This window comes from Chelonia mydas, chromosome 7, assembly GCF_015237465.2.
Source record: "Chelonia mydas isolate rCheMyd1 chromosome 7, rCheMyd1.pri.v2, whole genome shotgun sequence".
Lineage (NCBI taxonomy): Eukaryota > Metazoa > Chordata > Testudines > Cheloniidae > Chelonia > Chelonia mydas.
This window is the reverse complement of record NC_057853.1, coordinates 57,163,271-57,184,980: the sequence shown is the minus strand read 5'-3', so window position 1 is coordinate 57,184,980 and position 21,710 is coordinate 57,163,271. Positions and strand designations below refer to the sequence as shown.

The following is a 21,710-nucleotide window of genomic DNA, read 5'->3' as shown; positions in this document are numbered from 1 at the left end:
CCAATGCTGTGGCTTCCAGTTTGGAAGATAGTGAATCCGGGGGACAGAGCCTTATGGAATAGAGTGAAAATAATGCAGAACACCAAAGCATACACAGAGTGACCTGGTGAAGACTGCATTATAAAGAAGAAGCTGGGTGAGGAACAGCCTGCTGGACCTACCAAACTCTTCACTGTGCAGAAAGCAAGCAGCTGTGGCAACTGGACTATGCACAGGGGTGTCCCAAAAGGACAGAGCTTTCAGGCTGTGGGGTAAACTCAAAGCTGCAATACCATCCTTAACTCCAACACCTCTGCTCCTGGATGGCAATGGCAGCTGGATATGGACAGTTGCGAATCCGTCCCCTCCACTCTTCTTCGGCATGCCACTGTCCTGCCACTACTCACCCGATACAAAGCCTTTACACACACACACACAATTAACCTGTGGAACTCAATGCCACAAAAGATTATTGAGAACAAGAGCTTGGCAGGATTGCAAAACAGGATGAGACATTTTTTAAGTCTGAATTCAATCTTACTGTCACCAGTGACTGGAGTGACTCCACTGAAGTCAATAGCAGCATAGTAATGGGGTCAGTGAGAGAAGAATTAGACTCTTCTGTGAATAACAAAAACATCGGCAGTTTCGTTCAATGGAATAAAGCATGCTGAGGAATATAAGTCTTCATGCTTCAGGATACAAGTCAGCCTCTAACTGCCTGGGGGTTAGGAAGAATCTGCCCCTGTGGAGATTGTCCACTGTGGAGTTTCTTACACTTTCCTCTTAAGAATCTGATGTTGCCCACTGGTGAGACAGGACATCAGACTAGATGCACCACTAGCCTTTGCCATAATGGCAATTCCTGTATCCGACTCACATAGGACAATGTGCTGGGAGCCCCATGGAACCATGCTCAGTGGCACACACAAGGCATGTATAGCTTGCAAAACTTGCTCTCGTAGCTGTGCATGCAGAATTAACACGTCACGCTTATGCATGATTTTATGCAACTATATACAGACTCCATGCCATCAGCAGTGTTTTCCCATTTGGCCAAACAATGCCATGTACCCATATCATGAGACACAAAGCTAATGTGTAATGAAATCATATCCTACTCCTAACTCCTATGTAGGAGCATAATACTCTGTCCTTTATGCTAAAATATCAGCTGGTAGTGTCACAACAAATGATCACACTTAATATACTGAACAAATATGTACAATCCCAATTATGCAAATTGGTTCTATCTATCACATTTTCAATTCTCCGTGTGGAAAATATAGGCATTTACTGCATTCCCCAAAATTCATATTTAAAAGGCACAGAAAAAGATTAGCAGAACACAGGAGCAGAGTTAAGGTTATTTGGGTGTGGGTCACTAAGGGCCATATTCTGCTCCCCTTACTCACACTGTGTAGCATGAGTAGTCCACTTATTGTTTCTAAAGAGGGTGCTGCTTACCATGAGTACGAGTGGCAGAATCTGCCCTAAAGAAATTCTCTTTTCTTATAATGTTCATGTGTGCACGTGAATTGGATGGTAAGATTGGTGGCAGAAGGCAAAAGGGTCTCATTCTGCTCTCACTTACATTGGTAAAAATCAGGAACAACTTTACAGAAGTCAACAGAGTTACACAAGGGTAAAACTGGAATCAGTGAAACCAGAATCAGGCCTAAAAATTCTCATGCCTGTACTGTTCACACATTCACTTCAGAATAGATAGATGTGAAAAGTCACATTAAATATTTTAAGAGCAACCTTAATTCTTCCTTCCTTGTAATCTTGCTATGTAATATAATTGTCCAACAATGTTTTTTTATATTTATGGTATGCTTTAAGGCATAACTTACATAAGGACAATGAATAAAGCCAGTGTTGGGTGTAATTTTAGCAGAAGATGTATGTACATATACACTGTGTAGGGTGTATATGTATAGCAGAAGATGTACTATAGGAAGATCTGTCTTAGTTAAATACCAATATTAGATATACAACAGTGTTCTTGTGTAATGTCAAAATAATTGCAATGTTAGTATTCTGCAATAAACCTTGAAATGTATTTCAACAGAGTACATGTATGCCATAGACTTCCATGTGTAGTTTGGTGCGAGGCAGTTATAATTACTGTGGATTTATTTGCACTTAATAGGCTGCAATTTTTGTTTTAAGCCTTTTTTTAACAGTCTGTGTATAACCTATAAACTGAAATGCTATGACTCTTGATAGTTATATCTTAGGAGTTAGAGTTAAGGTGGTGATTAGAATATCTCATGTGGATTTTTGTACATCTGCTTGTTTCTAAGAGAAAGTCTGAGCTGGAAGGGTATTAGAAACTTCAGGGTATATTCAAAGGTGAATCTCAGTGTAAATGGTTATAAAGGAATCTAAACTGAGGTAATTCACACTGTCTTTTGGCACCATAAAATGTAAGTTAGACTCACTTAGACTAACATCTGTTCATCAATGTAACTTACCCTCTCTTACACATCAGCTCTGAATTTGGCCCATTGAGAACAAGTGAGTCTACACTGGTGTATAGCAGGTATGCAAGGAAAGTAATTCCCGGAAAGATATGAGGAGTGCATTACTGAAGGCCATTCCCTATTTGTTAAGCTGCCTCTGGAAGGAAGATAGGCTGTGTGTGACTAAAAGTTGTGGAGTAGACTTCTTGTGAAGTGTATTACTGAATGAAGCCGGGCTTCACAGGGGAGATCATTCACTGTGATCATCTAGGGGTAGCTACAACCTTGTAAGATGCATCTTGTATATAAATGACTGTCTGGCCTGTGCTGAAAAGTGCTACAAAATGATACATACATGTATGGACAACTGTAGGAAAAAAACTGCATGCATTTATATTGTTTAAGGAATAGTATGTGCTCAGTATGTAATTAGAATCTGTGTGATAATGATGCCTTTGTACAGGGGGCAGAGTTAAGGTTGCATGGGCAATCTTGACTACTTCTTTGAGTGACTGTCCGCAGGTATTCTACTGCTACTGCACATGCACCCTATGTGCGTGAGATCAGACTCTGTGGAATAGCAGTGTCTGTTGGGGCTGTGCCAGCACCCCAAATACCTTGTGGTGCCCTGTAGCTGAGGGCATAAAGGGCAGGGTAGCTGCAAGCACCCTTCAGTTCCTTCCAGATTCCAGGTGATATAGGACTCCTCAGCAGCAGGGAAGGAGGGCAGGTTGTGAAATCCATATAGACAACACATTTCAAAGGCCCACAGGAGGGTAAGTAACTGTTCTTTCTCCTTTGAGTGATTGTCCAGCTAGACTCACTTCTGGTGACCCTCAAGCAGTGATCTCATGTCTAGGGGTGCTCAGAGTTTGCTGACACAAGGACCATAAGGCAGCTCTGTCAATGTGGGCATTAGATCTGGAGCCCCGCACCACGGGGTCATGCTGGGTGAAGGTGAATGAAACTCTTGAGCTATGTCCACCCTGAGCTCCAGACCTCAGTCGTCATCAGCTGCCGAATCGGCGAGAGCCTCCAAACCCTTCTCTATGCAATCTTCTGAGGGGAGAGGGAGGAAAAAGCACAGGTCTCAAGGCAATAGGAGATCTGCCTCACCAGCATCAATAGTGTTGGAGTCTAAATTAGCTGTTACTATTCAAGAAAGAGATCTTGGTGTCATTGTGGATAGTTCTCTGAAAACATGCGCTCAATGTGCAGCGGCAGTCAAAAAAGCAAACAGAATGTTGGGAATCATTAAGAAAGGGATAGATAATAAAACAGAAAATATCACATTGCCTCTATATAAATCCATGGTACAGCGACATCTTGAATGCTGCATGCAGATGTGGTTGCCCCATCTCAAAAAAGATATATTAGAACTGGAAAAGGTACAGAGAAGGGCAGCAAAAATTATTAAGGGTATGGAATGACTTCCATATGAGGAGAGATTAATAAGTCTGGGACTTTTCAGTTTGCAGAAGAGATGACAAAGAGGGGAGATGAGAGAGGTCTAGAAAATTGTGACTCATGTGGAGAAAGTGAATAAGAAAGTGTTATTTACGCCTTGTCATAACACAAGAACCAGGGGTCACCAATGAAATTAATAGGCAGCAGGTTTGAAACAAAACAAACAAAAGGAAGTACTTCTTCACACAATGCACAGGCAACTTGCGGAACTCATTGCCAGGGGATGTTGTGAAGGCCAAAACCATAATAAGATACAAAAAAGGGACTAGATAAGTTAATGGAGGCTAGGTCCATTAATGGCTATTAGCCAAGATGGTCAGAGATGCAACCCCATGCTCTGACTGTCCTTAGCCTCTGATTGCCAGAAGCTGGGAGTGGACAACAGGGGATGGATCACTCAATGATTGCCTGTTCTGTTGATTCCCTCTGGCACTGGCCACTGTCGGAAGACAGCATACTGGGCTTAATGGACCATTGGTCTGATCCAGTATGGTCGTTCTTATGTTTACCTCTCCTTCACAAGGAAGGAACCCAGATATTTTTTTAATCTAGGGTCCTTGTAGATAGCCAGATATTATGCTCTTCCTTGTGCAAAAAAGCACAAGGGAAGGATTTTAAATGTCATACATTTAATAGGCCTTCTTGTCTCATGGCATCTCTTTCTTCTCCAGCTCTTTCTCACTCTCAGATGCTCCCTTCTTGGCCCATCCACCACCTCCCTGGGGAAAATCAAAGCAGCAATTCTTTGTTCAGCCATGCCTCCTATTTAGAAAGTGTAAGTCATCCAATCAGGCAGCAGAAATGATGTCATGTGATTCAGGTGACCACTCATGCAGCCTGAATAATGAATAATCATACCAGCCACTTCCACAAAGAATCTGGTTGATGGAAATCATTTGCCCCAAACAATCCGGTGATGTGTTACACATGCTGCCTAAGGTCTAATAAATAAGGTTCATGAATGGTTTGCTACCCTGAAAAGGGGATAAATGTGCAATGAATGTGATTTGTTCTGAACAGTTCAGTCAGCTCCAGCTGTCTGGTTTCTATTGTAGCAAGGATGAGCAGCTCGTGTGTGACTCTGGCTGAGGTCCTGCAGCTGAAGGGAAACCCTCTGGAGGAGGAAGAGATATGGGCTCTCTTACACTTGGCCACAGAAAATCTTCTCCAGGACCTGCCCAAAGGTGAGTGGATGGTTTATGTTTTGGTAGCTCTCCATCTACCTGCCTACACTGGTCACTCTGGAACATTCATATTGTTCTGAAGGACTCATTGGATTCCCCATTACCAAGACAAAGAGCAGTGATGGGAAAGGCAGGATCCTTTAGAACAGACTGAGACATTTTTAAATGTGACAGCTATCTCTGTGTAATCTGCTGGGACACCAGCAGGGAGTTCATTACAGGATAGCTTTTTCCTCAAGCGCTAAATTGCTGCTCTGAGGTCACGTCCTCTGCCCAGCGTCCCACAGGTATTCTTTATGATGGAGTTGTCTGTGACAGCAGGAGATTTGAAATCCCTTCCAGGAAGTATCTTCCAGTCCTCTGTTAAAAAGCTGGCACACCTTGCTACAATGACGCAAAGTGCTAGGCCATTAAAGTGTGTAACTAACATTCCTGTGTTGGCATAAGGGAATACAAGACAAATCCAGGTGGCTACCCATTCAGCTAGTAGGAGGCTTTTATTCTTCTTGGTGATAAGCAGATGGGCTGAGAATTGCGAGGCAGGTCACGACGAAGGGGAACAGGCAGCAGCAGAAGTCTAGGTTGGTGCAGGGCTGAGTATTCTGTCTCTTACGTTTTACGTATCGGTCATGCCAAGCGAATGCCACAGTTTGAGGTGTTATTAAGCCTCTTGAATGTCTCTGGTTTTAAGTAAAATGATAAAAGGTCTAAACAACCAAGCTTCCCTAGAAACAATAATTGCTTTCTGATACAGTGCTATGGAGGGGGAAAGCAGATGGGGACAGGGTTAATTGATTTTTATTATTTTAAGGGCCTTTAATTTTTTAAGTAAAGACATGCCCAAGCTGTTACAAACATCAGAACTTGCCACTAGTATTGAGTGTATAGCTTCTTTGGCTGTGTACCCCTGTGGCTGTATGACTCCTTAATCTTTCCTTCCTTGTCCTCATGTCTGGGATGCACAAGTCATGTTTCAGATGTAAACTGAAGATGATTAATCTTTTTGTCAAAATGCCAAAAGACAGAGGCATGTAGGGTTCACACCCTAGCTTTTATCTTTTCGAGACCCTCATTCCGTCTACATGGTCTAGGCTGGAGGGAATGACTTGGTAGCCCGAGTCTCCTGTTTCTGTTACATACATGGTCAGGAGCCCCAAGTACAAATACTACCAGAGTCAACTCAGTCCTTCTTCTTTTGAATGGAAATAAACCAAGTTGAGTCTGTGTGGGTCTTTTTGATAAACCCCTGTCTTGTGTTTATGGACATTTGAACCCATCCTCTTTGGTGTGTTTGGTCAAACTCACATGGATGGACGGACACACATACACACTCTGTTTTGCAGCATGCTGTGTATGGATTGGTTGGATTTACTCCAGTTTCATGCCAGAGGGGGCTACACTTCAGCAAAACTCAGCATTGACTTCAGAGGGAGCTGTTCGGTGCTCCGCAGTTCTGAAAATCTGGCCAGTTATTTAGATGTATAAATATGGATTTGGAAGCCTAACTTTCAATTGTAAAGTGCTTTTGGATCCTTTGGGTTGAAATATACTATGTATATAAAGCAGAGAGAAGGCTGAGCCACAAAACCTGAATACAAACATACCTAGAGTAGCAGGGATTTGGATCCACGTGTTTGGTTTGACCCATTTTATGGGGCAGTTGTGAAACTTGGATGCAGATAAAAACTTCCCCAAAGTTCATGCGGGATGGTTTGGATCTGGAGTTTCCATTTAAAAAACACAATAGTATCTGATAGTAATTGGTCAACAACTGCAGGGTCACTATTGTAAGATGCAGGGTTACATGCCGAGCTGGTTGACTGTGGAGCGACAGCATAGAGCAAAAAGTGGCCCAGCAAATGGCAGAGTTCAGTATCCTGTTGGTGAAATTCAGTGGGAGTTGGGTGCTTACCTCTCTTAGGCCCCTTTGAAAATGCCAGCCTGAGTGTATTAATGCTTTACTAGCAGATGACCCCTGCTTGCCAGGTAGCCTCATGTGGTTTGACCTACAAGGCCTAGTAAGAATCACAAATTAAATGTCTTGGTAGAGGTCAGACAGTCTGCACGTGTGACTGACTTGATTTTCCTCTCCTGTGCACTGGTGTTAATCAGGAATAGCTCCACTGAAGTCAATGGGGTTATATAGGTGTAAAAGTGGTGTATGTGAGACAAGAATCAGATCCCTGAGCATCCATGTGACAAAATCAGCCCTGGCACAGGTGGGCACAGTCCCAGTGGCTTCAGTTTTGTTCTCCTGGCCAGGCCATGGGTAGATTTGTCCACATGAGTTTGATGCTACAGCCTCAGCAGCTCATTGTCCTAGCAGAGTGAATTGAACCATATTAACCCTGCTTTCCTGCTGGTCCTGTTTTTCAGACCCACTTATCCATGTGATTTGCCCATGGTCAATGGTACTTTCAGCCAGAGGAAGTTTGTCTTTCCAAGACAATGTGTCTCACCCAGAGGCTGCCCCTTTCAGGGCACCAGAACTGCTCCATGGACAGAATAAAAACAAGCATGTTGGACTGACAAAGGTGAGGGTTTCTGACCAGCCTGATTGTACCTTGGAGTTTGTTGGGCAAAATATCCAGGTCCAAATGTGTCAGCACAACAGACCCAGCATCTAACATCAGACTCCCTTTCACAACGGCAGCAAACAAAACCAAGTTAGACTGTAGTTAAAAGGCTGCGAGAAAGATTTGCCTGGAACCTAGAACCCCCTGAAATGAAGGGGCATTTGGGGTTCTACTGCAATCTCAAACATCATCCCACGGCCCCACGAGTCTGGTGGAAATGGGCCAAAGTGATTTGCACCAGTCACCTCATCCCATGTGAGAAGTGACCCCCCACACTTCCAGTCACCCCCCTCCACACACACACATTGTGAAGGAAACATTTTAAAAAAAAGACTTTTATCTAATAAGGTCATTGTAATGTCAGATACTGTGGGAGGATAGTGCTCCCTTGATTCACATCCAGAGGGTCCTTCCATGCCTATCTCACCTCTCCCTGTCAGATGGGTAGCCTATTCCTCAGCACTCTCTCTACCGCGGAGGACCCCCTGCCATTTTGGGGTATATAGAAAGAGCAGGAAGTTTAGACTTGAAATTAGACAAAGGTTTCTAACCATCAGAGGAGTGAAGTTCTGGAATAGCCTTCCAGGAGGAGCAGTGGAGGCAAAAGACATATCTGGCTTCAAGACTAAGCTTGATAAGTTTATAGAGGGGATAGTATGATGGGATAGCCTAATTTCGGCAATTAATTGATCTTTGACTATTAGCCGTAAATATGCCCAATGGCCTGTGATGGGACACTAGATAGGGTGGGATCTGAGTTACTATAGAGAATTCTTTCCTGGGTGTCTGGCTGGTGAGTCTTGCCCACGTGCTCAGGGTTTAGCTGATCGCTATATTTGGGGTCGGGAAAGAATTTTCCTCCAGGGCAGATTGGCAAGGCCCTGGGGGTTTTTCGCCTTCCTCTGCAGCATGGGGCATGGGTCACTTGCTGGAGGATTCTCTGCACCTTGAAGTCTTTAAACCACAAGTTGAGGACTTCAATAGCTCAGACATAGGTCAGGGGTTTGTTACAGGAGTGGGTGGGTGAGATTCTGTGACCTGTGTTGTGCAGGAGGTCAGACTAGATGATCCTATTGGTCCCTTCTGACCTTAAAGTCTATGAGTCTATGAGGAGGGCTGATGGCAGGATGGGCTAGCTCAGTGTGGATCAGAAACTGTAGGACTGTTCTAGCTGAGGCACCTCTCTGCTCAAGAGGGGATCCCAGAAGCAACCACTGGCTTCATTGGATCTGGGCTGACAAGGAACTGGGCAGAGCTGTGCGGGGCCGGAAGCCATTAGGTGGAAGTATACGGCTTCTGCATGGATTGAGTTTCCATCCTTCCGTGGCAAAGAGGGATCCTAGAGTAAGGCTAGCAAGGAATGGTCTGTCTTAAAGTCAAGTCGCCTACTAAATCAGTGACTGTATGAAACCTGGCTAATTGAAAGCAGTTTGTCTGTATAAACATGAGACAGGAACGTGCTAATCTTTCAAACTGATTTTGCTTAATAACTGTTCAATAGACACCCTGCAAAATGGGTGTCCCTGGCAGCTCTGCTCTGTTGGGGTAATTTGCAAACTGAGCTCTGACCCTTTGAAGTAGATGGGACTAAAAGACATTTTAATAGACATCTTTACCAGGTTTGTTCTTGTGGCAGCCCGCTGGCAAATGGAATCAGTCGGTAATAAACAGGGATAATGTCAGGGCTGCAAAACAGAACGGAAACCTCCTCAGAACTCTAGAAATGCAGGAAATGGCCATGGTAGAGCTGAGGAAAAAGATGTAGAGCAATGGGTACCAGATCTTCTGCTATGCAAGGACAGAAAAAGAGGTGAATGGATCCACTTTCTCCTGTACAAACTGTAGGGCAGCATTGCTCCCTGGTGGGTAGGGGCCTAGATCCAAACACAGAAATATGCACCAGATCTTGTCCTTGAGCTGTGCTCCAGGAATCCCACCAGCCAGGGGAAGGCGTACAGCATCTATGCACCTCTGTGACTAGCAACCCCAGCTGGTGTGCAGAGGCACAAGGCCTTGGAGTGGATGAGAGTTCTCCATCTGTAACAGGGAAGGCTTTTCTCCTGCCTTGGAGAAAGGAAGGCTTTTCTCCTGCCACTCACAAACACTCTTGGATGCCTCTTGATTGCCAGCCCCTCTGTGAGTGTTTTTTGATACTCCTACCACCACGCTGCCATCACAGTCCCAGTGCAGCACTGTAATCCTCAGCGCTGTCTCCAAGGAGGGGAAGCAATCTCACCCGCCACAGGCCTGGCTTCCCCTGGGCTTTGCTAGCCCCTCTCTTTCCTTTTTGTACTTCCTTCTTGTGCTTTACAACCAGCTTCTCAGCTGATGGGATAAGTAGCCCCTGAGCACATCAGCCCACAGTCTGATTAGGTAATTGTCTTCCGCCCCTCAGTCAGGACTTCTCTGGGGAACTAGTTAGTGCCTAAGTCACCAGAGCATGGGTCAGCTGCTGGCTCGCCAGACTGTCAAAGCTTCCCCAGAATGTGTTTTCATGCATAGGAGACAATCTGTCCCATAGAGATGAAGATCTATTATGTCCCACCTATTCCATCTCTCTGCTAGTCAGGCCTGTGTCCCATTGTACATATACGTGTGCTCTATCCAGTCCAGCTTTAAAAGTCCCAATCAATGAGGCTTCCATCACTCCTCTTTGGAGAATGGCTCACAGCTTCAAAGATCTCATTGCCAGGTGAGTTCTCTGTAATTATTGACATATAATTCATAACTGGTTGGGGTTGGGTGTTCTTGTTTGCCAGATGCTGGTGTATTCTTTGGGAATGACCCTCTGTTGGTCAGCAGACTATCAGGTTCCTCCAAACCAGGTCAGTAATATCAATATCTTTGTTTTCCTTTATTTTGTCACACATCGGCAAGTTGGAATGTTTGGAGGTATGAGTTGAACTTTCAGTAGTCCAGGTGGAAAGTTAGTGGCTTGTGTTTTGGCTTGGTCCATTAGAGAGATCAGGACCAGCTGGGAAAATCAGAGCCAGATGCCAAATCCAGGATTTGCATTTGAATTGTATCTTTTGTTTAAGAGTCAGGATTCCCTAGCCCCTCCCTCAAGGCAAGGGGAGGGGAATTTCCTTCATACCAGAAATAAGATAAATAGGGCTTGAAGCTTGGTTTCAAAAAAAGAATCAGGTAAGCTCATGGAGGATAGGTCCATCAAATGGCTATTAGCCAAGATGGTCAGAGAAGCAACCCCATGCTCTGCGTGTCCCTAAACCTCTGATTGCCAGAAGCTGGGAGTGGACGACAGGGGATGAATTACTCAATAATTGCCCTGTTCTTTTCATGCCCTCTGAAGCACCTGGCATTGGCCAGTGTTGGAAGACAGGCTACAGGGCTAGATGGACCATTGGTCTCACCCAATATGGCCGTTTTTATGTTCTTATGCTGAAGAAAGTCACATCTGCATCATTTTGGAGACCTGTATGTATATTGGATGCACAGCTCTGTGCAAATGAAGATGACTTTTGTTCAAAGCATGGGATGGCTGTTGTTATACCAATAAAATAAAAACTAGCAGGATCTTATTAAAGGGGAAAAGGCAAAATGCCACATTTATTTTGAATACAGAAAGAATCATCGTAAGCAGTTAGTCATAGCTATAACATTCCATTCAATTTCATATTTATTCACACACACACACACACACACACAGGTTCTGCAAGGTTGTTATCATAGTTACCAGCCTTAGAGTTGCTCATGCCAAGCCACTGGCCAGGTGGCCTGGACATGAGGACCTTGTCAGATGCACATCTGACGCTCCTGGAAGTTGGTTTGCAGAATCAGAGCCCAAATTTCTCAGTTTCTAGAGTCCATTTTTATAGGAATTTATTCCTATGCCAGTTTGTGGGAATTGCTTCATCATGCTGTTGCTGAATCAATCAGCAGATGGCACATTCCCGACGGCTCTGTGCTGCCAGATGTTATCTTGTTCTTTGGTTCTCCCATTCTTGAGGCTGTTGGGTGGATTCCAGTCTGCCCTCCGGGGGTCCTCTGGTTATTTCCACTTGACGCCTTCTTCAGGCAATGTACACTGGATTCTTAGGCTGGCACCTCCCTGATCATTCAGTTATTATCCATGCCAAGCATCCATCCACATACACCCTCTATCTCTATTTTAATCACAATTGTTAACAAAGCGAGATGAATACAACAAAAGGGCGGAGAGTCTCTGGGTGCTGTTTCTGTTGTTACAGAATATTGCTTTGAGTCTCTCTCTGTGTGAGTAGTTGTTGTTACAAAGAATTGCTTTGAGAACAGACTCTGTCTTAGAATGTACTAACACAATTAGGAGCTTGCAAGTTTCACACAGAGAGGGAGAGAAACAGTACCAAAAACCAAGAGACCTCTTTATTAGTAATACCCTGGAATTTAAACTATGGGGAATCATTAAACTCATTTGTGATTTTAATACAGAACTTATTTAATATGATCCAACACTGTGAAGTGACTAATGATCTCTCTTTCTTCCCTGGGCAGATTTCTACCACCAGAACTGCTATTAGTAGCCAACCATTTCCTGCTCAGCCAGTTCAGTGTCTCTTCAAAGATTTGCAGGAGGCACTCTTATTTCACTAACATATCCTCCAAGCTATTAACTGCGCATTGGTGATATGGGAAGCTATTAGTATTTGGTCCACCTGAGCTCCCTTTCTAGGATGTTTTACTTCTCCGTGGTCTCAGTGTAGGGAGCCCATAAGCTAGAATTTAAATATCTGGTCTCCATAGAAACAGAGATTTGTGTAGCTCAATTCTTCACCCTTCCAAGACTGATAGATGGACTACCATGCAGTTTGAGGATGAGATGTTAAAAATGAATGATCTAAACTTCAGATTTGTAGAGCTGCCACAGTTGCTGTTAGTAGCCACATCTCCCCCTCAATGCTCTGTTCTGCGTCATAATGTATGACAGTTACCTTCAGTGCCATCCTCCTTTCCAGGGTGGCTTCATTTCAGTGGTACTCTATGTATCTAGACTGGGATTTCCCAAGGGGCTAAGGGAATTAAGTGAATTCTCATTGGAACTCACAGGTCCTTCAGAAAATTCCAGCCCTAGTTCATGGAGCATTTTACAGTGTTTTATCTAAATGAGAGCTATTATTTACCATTATCTCCCTGTTGTCGCAGTCCCTTCAGCTGAGTGATCAGTTACACGCCCTGCTACTAAAGCTGTGTGAAGATCTGCCGTATAAAAGACTTTCCCCAGAATCCATTTTGGAGGCATGTGAAGTGCACCAGAAGGAATCTTCCTCTTCTCCTGCAAGTGTTTACATCCAGAGAATGGTCAAATGTGTGCTAGGAAGCATCACTGAGGTCAGTATCTCTTTTATTTCCCAGTAGTGACAACACTATAGTAGTCGTGGTTGGTTTTTTTGGGGGAAGTGGGGGGCAGGGAGTATGGACAGTAGGGTAGAATATTTTAGAGCAAGACAACCTGTAAAAAGTCAGTGACGGCTTGAAATGAGTGACTCTTGTGCCATGGAAGAAGGTGCATGTACTTTCTTCAGTGCTTAGGTTGCATTTTTCTATTAGGCTTCTACATATTTTTGACACCATAGAAGCAAGGGGTGAATTTTTCCAAAAGCACCTGAAAAATCAATGGGACTTAGGCTCCTAAATCACAGAGGTAGGCAGTTTTGAAAATTATACCCACATACTATTAAGTTTTAGGAATACAACGTATTGTCAACATTGGGATGCCATGGCCCTAATCCCAGGATTACAATATTACTACTCCTAGGATTCTCAGACATAAAAGCCCCAGCCCAGAGCATAGTGAAAACCTTGAATGCTGGATGACTTTTAAGACCAGCTAAATACCTTTAAAGCAACTGTGCTGTGGATTATAGGCTATATCCTGCTGGATTTACCCATCCAAGTAACCCCACTGTATTTCAAAGGGAATACTTGTGAGAGTAAAGGAGGGAGGATTTGGCCCAAATTTCCCAAAAACCCAGACTATGTGGCTGTCCTGGGTTTACAAACCCCATCTGGGCATAGGCAGAAGGGAGAGGAGCATCTTCCCCACTTTCAGGCAACCAGGCTGACTATTTCCCAGCACAGCTGCCAGCACTGCCAACCATGGCAGCATGCAGCCACAGCTGGGACCAATAAGGAAAACAAGCCCTGCTATAAAGCAAGGAGAACAGAGTGAGATAGGGAAGCAGAAAGGCTTGGGGTAGCAGAGGGGCAAGAGTCTCAGGCCAGGCTGACAGGGTGCTAAAGGAAGACTGCAAGCCCTGAAATTTTAGAGCTGGTTGACTGATTTTTATGTTAGGTTGATGGATTGGGTTAATTTGAGATGAATAGAGGGAGATTAGCTAGGAGAATGCTGGGACCTCTGGGCATGTGGATGAGGCAAGGTTGCCTTCCCCCTACAATGTACCACCATGCATGGAGAGATACAAATCCAATCTCCATGGGATCATTGCCCAGACTTCACGCTCCAGGCTAATGCCACAGTGATAGTAGCTTTTTCACAGGCTCTGAGACTCTACACTGGCCAATGGAACTGGCTTCACAAGGGAGGAGAGCAATCTGTCCCCTGTATAAAGAGTTTCCACTTGCCACTCTGGTCTATGTCATTCTACAAGCTCAAAGACATCCTACCTATATCAGGTACAATATCTGTGAGCTCCCTGCACCTCCCTTGCCGTGGGGCTCGGCCATAAAGTCACAATCAAGCCTGAAAGGTGGTGGTATTAATTGTTAAATTAATTGATAAATTGTTTTCAAGAGTTTATGTTTTCAAGGAGCACTTTTGTTGACATTTTGACTGGCAAAAAATGGAAGAGAAAGTCAATGAGATTTTCAAATAAAATCCCCCCTGTTTTTTGATCAGCTATAATTAATAATTGTCCAGTAGTCCATTTGCAAATAGTTTATTTCCAACCCCAGTAGGAGGTATCATTTATTTAACACACACTCACATACAGTGTCACTGATGAGCCTAGACCAAGCTGAGGGCAAGAGGCACTTCCTCATGAAGGTTTGAAGTCCCCTGGTCTGCTGACATTGACTTGCAGTGCAATTGGTTTGCAGGTAGAAGAGGTAGCCACTGAAGACAGCCAGCTGAACAGAAGCAATGTGATAAGGAAAAGGCTGCACAAGAAAGTATCTGACAGCTCAGCATTGCCCTCCCAGCTGAATTTTCATCAAGGTAAAGGCTTCTGGTTTACACTGCACTTCTCAGAGGGTCTCCTGGGCCAGGTGAATTGTTTCAAATTGTGTTGGGCCACCTATATGTAGAATTGAATATGTTATTTATTGCTTTACCTCTGAATGAGCGTATGACGGAGAAAAGTCTGTGACAACTCGGCAAAACTTCCAGTGCTTACAGGTTCAAAGGACTGTGATCTGAAGGCTATGGAGCAATGTTAAGTGATCAGCATACATATATTTAACTCCTTAAAACGGTCTGCATGAAAGACACTATACCAAAAAAAATTGTTTTGGTATTCTATGTATCCAACTGAATGCTCAAAGGTGAAGAATAGTTTTCCCTGAATCCATGCTCAGGAGCATTTCAAGAGCATAATCACATCTTTCCTTCTTGAATAGCCCAGTAAAGGTCAGCATACAATTACATCTTCCTTTCAAAAAGATTTTTTTTACTCCTAGAGAGGTTTTAAGAAACAAGGCCAAATTCTGCTCATCATACCCATGTAGGCAGCCATACTGTAGCCAACTAGACAACCCACCTGAGAAAGGCGAGTGGGATTCATCCTTTTGGATCCCTGGTCAGAATATACGCAGCAATCCATCCTGACTTCATGGTTCACTTTAACTGAACTTCAAGATGTTATTGTCCCTCTAGGTAAAACTCTGCTGCAAGATAAATATTGACTTCAGGTTCATATCCTTTTGTTTCCTCTCAGGTCAATAAATCTTGATGTTCACCTCAGCAGAAGTTAATATCAGTGTATTTCTGTCTTGGTTTTGCCCCCAATTCAGCAAGGTCTTATGCACAACATATGAGTAGCCTTGTCTCTATTCAACAAATCATGTGAGCAATGCTTATGTCTCATTGACTTAGGAATTAAGCACATGCTTAAAGTTAAACACTTGCTTGAATGCTTTGCTAAATTGGTACCTTCATTATTTTAAAGTGTGGGACATTCGGGGTGCATTTTCTATTGAGGGTGCATTTCAATGAATATTTTTCTGCTTTGAAAATTACCACCCCAAGTTGTAAGGCCTGGGAAAAGGATGGGAGTAGGATATAATAGAAGCAAAGAGTGGCTGAAACTTTGTGATGTTTTAGGTCATCATTCTTGGGGAATTGCTGCAGTTGCACTGTATGGTGGATCTGTGTCTTGGCACTCAATATGGAGTGCTCCTGAAGGAGATAGCTGGGGTCTCTCGGATGTGTGACTTTGGAGGACAGAAGTAGCTAGAACTTGTTCCTTGGCTACTTGAAGCTTCCTGACACTTTTCAATTAAAACTTGACGGAAATAACGTGTACATCAGACTCATGTTGGCCGGGATTGCTGAAGGGGCTGCTTTCTGTCAGAGTAGGGCTCTAAAAAGTACAAGGGAGCAGAAGCAGCTCTGCCAAAGGCTGGTGAATGCCTTCCTGAGGGAAGTGAAAAGCACTCAAGACATTCAACAGCAAAGAAGACTTGATCAAAGTGAGCCAAGACCAAGCGATAGCTAAGTGGGCACTCGGATACTGCTATTTTAGAATCAAAACAGAATATGGTGATTTACCAGGCTTCTGTTCTGTTTCCAAACACAGGGGCCAAGTTACTGAATTATAGTCGGTCGGCAGAGGATTACAGACAACTTTCTGTGGATTATTGTGACTCCAGCAGCATTTCGGAGAGCACATCTTTGACATTGTCAAACAGGGGCCGCAGGAGAGGTAGAGTTCTACTTTGAAATGGTTACTATGATTTATCCTTGCAGTAGGTCAACTCCAGACTGACTTCCAGCTTTCCTACTATGCAGAAGTTGGAAAAGGTATTGAATGGTCAATGTTGTGCCAGCAAACATGCAAATACAAGTTGGCTGATCCTGAAATTTTATTGAAACCACTTTGCTGGTTCTGTTTTGTGTGTGGTGGTGTAGGGGGAGCTATGTGTGTAAAAGGCAATTGAAATAGTAGAAGTAAACTGATCCAAAACCACACTCCAGAGCACAGGGAACTAGTGTCTCAGAGAGGTCCTTCCCAGCCTGACTGATGACAAACTTCTCTGGATTGTAGTGGGTTTTTGGGGGAGGGGGTCCGGTGGCACAGCTCTCCTTTCCATGCAGCATTGCAATCAGATTTGTTAATTAGCAGTGGGCAGAGAGAGAGTGGCTGAGCTGAGGCAGGCAGGTAGGAGAGGGGCGGCCCACTGAAATTTTGCCTTAGTCTTGAGTGGGGCTGGGAGTGGGAGAAGGCATTGGGGTAGCACTGAGGCCCATAGGGTAGCCAGAGGGATCTGCCCATAATTAGACAGGCCCCAGACTGTCTAACTTGGTCCAGGAGCTATTACAGCTCCCAGAGCAGCCCGGGTCTGGGAGAATATAAAGAGGTTTTAATGCCCCCTTTATCCCCCTCCCACTCCTTGGGGGCTGCAAGTTCTGGACTGCACCTGTAAGATGCACAGCACAGAAACCACCCCTTGCCTCATCACTAAGGGGGGAAAAAAGATCTTTCCTTCCTATAAGAGAGGTGGATACTTAAAGCTCCAAAACTGTAGTCAATATAAACCTACAACAGACCATGGATGCTTCAGTGTGCATGCAGCTCCTGCTGATTTTTGTGGGAGCCACTACTTATTGAGGTGTTTGAATGTAGATTTAGGGGCTAGCCCCTTTCTGAAAATCTTGGCCGTAATGCTCAGAACCAAGGGCTGAGTCCTGTGGGATGGCGCGTACAGTCAGTTCCTGTTGAGTCAGTGGCAGTTGAGGGTGCTCAGCATTTTGCAGGAGCGGGCCCTAAAAGCACAGTATATAAAGTAACACAAGTAGACTCGGAGAGTTTGCTCACCGTAGCCATCCTTTCCCAGGATAATATATCCGAAAAAGACATTCTCCTCCCCATGGGGCTATTACAGTCCAGGAAAAGACCACCATGATCAAGGGAGATCCATATCCTCAGTGATCTTTGCTAGTATTCCAGCCTGTACTCTGGAAGCTCATTTGCATTTAAAAATTCATTGTTTCATGTGAAGCAACTTCTTCAAGAGCCACGTGCTAGTCTTAAATCAGGAATATAGGACTGGATGGGACTTCCTGGGTCACCGAGTTCAATCACAAACAACCCCATCATATAATCCCATTCATAAATTTAATTCATTTTCTGATGGCTCTTGATAAATTGTTTCTCCCCACTGCTCCTACTGGAAGGCTGTTGCAGAACAAGGAATGGGCTTGATTTCTGCTAAAAGCATGGCATCGAGGCCTGTGAATTAACCAGGTTGTCCCAATCGGATGATGAAAAGCTAAGGGTATTTGAAGTGCTTGTCAAAGAATACATTCAGGTAACTTGTCCTGGGCGAGTGGGAGAGTAGAGACTTGCAAGGCTGTCTTATCAGAAAGGAGTGTAAACATGTGCCCTCCTGAGAACCGCAGCGGGTGTACATCGACACAGCTATGTTGACTTCAATGGGCCTAAGTTAACTGATATCAGAGGAGGATCTGGCATTGATATGAGGTATGTCTCTCAGCCTCTCATTTCTCACTGCCAGCACTGTCGCCTCCAGAGTCACCCAAAGAGCCTGACTTTGCAATACTGCCATCTGCTGTTTGAGAAAATACACTTCGATTTCTTTTAGTCTCTTTATTTATAGTTACATATTCGTTTGTTTTTGCATATGCCATTGTTGCTGTTCACCAGGCTTATGTTTAAGCGATTAATTTTCTTAATATTTTTGTTCCAAATGTCCAAACATGTTTAAAATGGTATGACCTGTCTTGTGAGAGATTGGCTCAGATTTTCATTAGAAAAGCATCTTTGGGCTAATGCCTAGTGGTCTGCAATCAGTCACATGTCACTATGGATCCTATGTCAATTACCCTACTGCACCTGGCGTTTCCACAAGATTTTAATAGTTAGTATTGTGTATCAAGGGACCAGGAATCACACTGCAAGAAAAGACCTGCAGCCTGCTGGCCCAGGTCAGCTACCTCCGACTCCAGGGGCTCAGACTACAGGGCTATAAAACAGTATTGTAGGCGTTCAGACTTTGGCTGGAGCCCAGGCTCTGAGACCCTGCAAGGGGGCCTGAGCCTGAAGGTCTACACTGCTATTTTTAGCCCAGCAGCCCAAGCCCCACAATGCTGAGTTAGCTGACCCAGGCTCTGAGTCTTGGTGCCGAGGGTTTTTTTATTGCAGTGTAGAGGTACCCACAGAGTTTGTGTCTGGATTCAGAGCCAAACTTCCCCAAAGTTTGTGACTATTCAGCTTTATTTATTTAACATAAGTTAACTGTAGATTTCCTAGTTACTGGTTTTTTTTAATGCCTTTATTGGAATCCAACATTGTATTTTTGTGTTGCCATTTAGAAAGAGGCCTCAATAATAATACTCATTTCTGGCTCTGCACCTGACTTTAGCTCCCCCATAATTGGAGGGAATTAGACCCCACTCATCTCTAGCTCATTTCCATTTGCAAATCACTCCCCAACAAACCCTGGTTTCTGTGCTTGTATTAGTTATTCAGAAGTATTCACCAAATTGTTTCTGCAAATTATTGGCCAAATATCCTGCAAACAGTTCACTTCAGCTGTTTTGTATTGCTGGGGTGTGATTGGCGACCTATGTCACATAATATTGTTTCTCTTTCTTGATCGGATGACTGGAAAACGTTTAAACAGAAGAATAAGGACTATCAGTGGAATAATAAATGCTCCTGTTTGCACACAAGATCCTAATATTCACGCAAATATAGGGATTCACACACAAACAGCCATTCCCCCAAATTCATTCATCTGAATGAATAGTGAATAACAAGGGCTTCAGACATGGCTGAACTAGACAACCAGTCCCAATATGAAGGATTAGTCACGGACGCTCTTAATGCCGTGTTCAACCAGCTCTGTCATGAAATCATTTATTATGTCCCCCAAACAAGGATACAGGACAGACAGTCCAAATCTTCTCCCTGCCATATTGTCCCAGGATCTAATGCTGTGCGCACCTCAGGGGAGGCGGAACTTGGGGGCAGTTGGGGCTAGTGTCCTCGCAATGGAAATATTGGGGAGGGGGACAGATCTATCTTTCCACCCATATGTGTTGTTCTGCTGCATTCTGGGAACGAATACATGCACTAGGTAGGAGGGTGATAGAAGTGAGAGCTGGACGTGGAGGGGCTGGAGCAGCCACCATAGTGCCTGTGATCGGGCCGGGGAGCAGGTGGGAACTGGCGTCACTGGGCTGGAGCTGGGAGCAGCTACACCTGGTGGCTGGCAAAAGTGAGACATGAACTGCCAGGACCCCTTTCCCAGCCTGGAGCCGGCTGTCCCATCCCACTGAGTCTCAGAAGCTCCTCTCCTCGCTCCCCAGGCAGAGCACCCACCCCTACTCCCCCTCCCATCCCTCTGCCTCCCTATGTAAAGCAAGCTTTTGCCACCTTTGGCGCTGCTTCAGTGACAGTGATTGTGATATTCCCTTGATTTAACGTTAGGGAGAGCTCCGCAGGCACAGCGGGCGTGGGACCCAAACCTGAATGGGTCGAGGACACACAGTAGCTACAAGCTCTTCATTAACAGGTAATCAGTAAAGTTTTTGTCCTTAAAAGATGGACTTTTTTATGACTGCGGGAGGCACAAGGGATCTAGTGTGCCAGTGCTCTGATGTGAAACTACAGGGAGCAACTGGATCCGTTAGCCATCAGGTAGCAGACACTGTTCATCTAGAGCAAAATCCTGAAGACTTCACTGCACTCTTGCTCGGTCCTTCCTCAGAGAAAACCTCTCATTCCCTTCAGGGAGTGTTTTCCTGAATAAGGGCAAAGGGAAAATGGAGCAAAGACTTCAGGTTTGGGCCCCCAGCTTGTGCTGATGGTCTTGTATGAGAGGTCTGATTTATAAGAGACGGGCCCTGATAGGCCGAGTTTGCACTACATGGTCTTCAGAGTAATGTTTAGCTTTTCCTATAGGTTCTCAGACTGAGTCACTGTTTCAACCCCCCTAGCTCACTAAAGAGTTAAAGGTAACCGACGGATGCCACCAGCAGAAAGCTATAGGGCTTGTCTCTACTTGTGGGATAGGCCTTGATTCAGCCATGGGTGGCCAGCAGCCAGTTGTGACTGCTCCGGTGCAAACCCCAAGTTAAACCAGGGACGCTGTGATTTGCATCACTGGAGTGAATTCCTTTTTGAAAACAGGGTAGGCTGCACCTCTGCCTATCGTGGGATGTCTAAATCAGGGGGCTAGCATGCTGCAGCTGCAGTTGGGGCTAATTCCAAGTGCAGACAAGGCCTAAGAATGATTAGCCTCTGAGCATCACAAAGACCAGAATCCCCTATTTATGTACCCCTTAATCCATGATAGGTACCCCAGTTAAGCAGAATTCTTGTCCCAGTTAAACAGGAGTTCCTGCCATCAAGCATGATTGACTTAATTCAGACCCAGGGGAAGTGTTGCATTTAGATTTCTCCATTAACCACGTCCTGAGTAAACTGATTGAACTTCCTATTAAACAGCCAACAGTTAACCACAATTACCAGGGTTGTGAGCTACTCCATGTTCCCCCGTACATACAATGAGAAATCAATGCAGTGCATGCCCCAGGACAGCAGTGTTTTTTGTGGGGAATTGGTATCATGTATCCACACACTTCATGTGGAGGTGATAGTCACATGTTAAATTGATCAGTGTATTTATCATGTGCTTTTTGAGCACCTCACTGACTCTCTGCCCAATCAACCGTCCCTGCCAGGGCGGTCCAAGTCAACGTGCTGACACTTTTGTTGTTAACTCTGTCTGCCAGAGAAGTGTTTTCTCCTTCTCTGCCCAAAGGTGAAATCACTTCACAAATTACTATGGTGTAAGGTCCAGGGCCAGGATGGGCAATATAGAGTCCTGGGCGCATG

General features: G+C 44.5%; 1 protein-coding gene across 1 annotated transcript in view; it reads left to right on the top strand.

The window, feature by feature from the left end:
- FRMPD2 (FERM and PDZ domain containing 2) overlaps positions 1-21,710 on the top strand; it is a 129,956-nt gene that overhangs the window by 21,857 nt on the left and 86,389 nt on the right. The window contains exons 2-8 of the mRNA XM_043551851.1: positions 4,974-5,098; positions 7,475-7,632; positions 10,434-10,499; positions 12,814-12,999; positions 14,728-14,845; positions 16,425-16,550; positions 20,301-20,385. Of these exons, the coding sequence (XP_043407786.1) occupies positions 4,974-5,098; positions 7,475-7,632; positions 10,434-10,499; positions 12,814-12,999; positions 14,728-14,845; positions 16,425-16,550; positions 20,301-20,385 (864 nt within the window). The remainder of the gene's footprint in view (positions 1-4,973; positions 5,099-7,474; positions 7,633-10,433; positions 10,500-12,813; positions 13,000-14,727; positions 14,846-16,424; positions 16,551-20,300; positions 20,386-21,710) is intronic.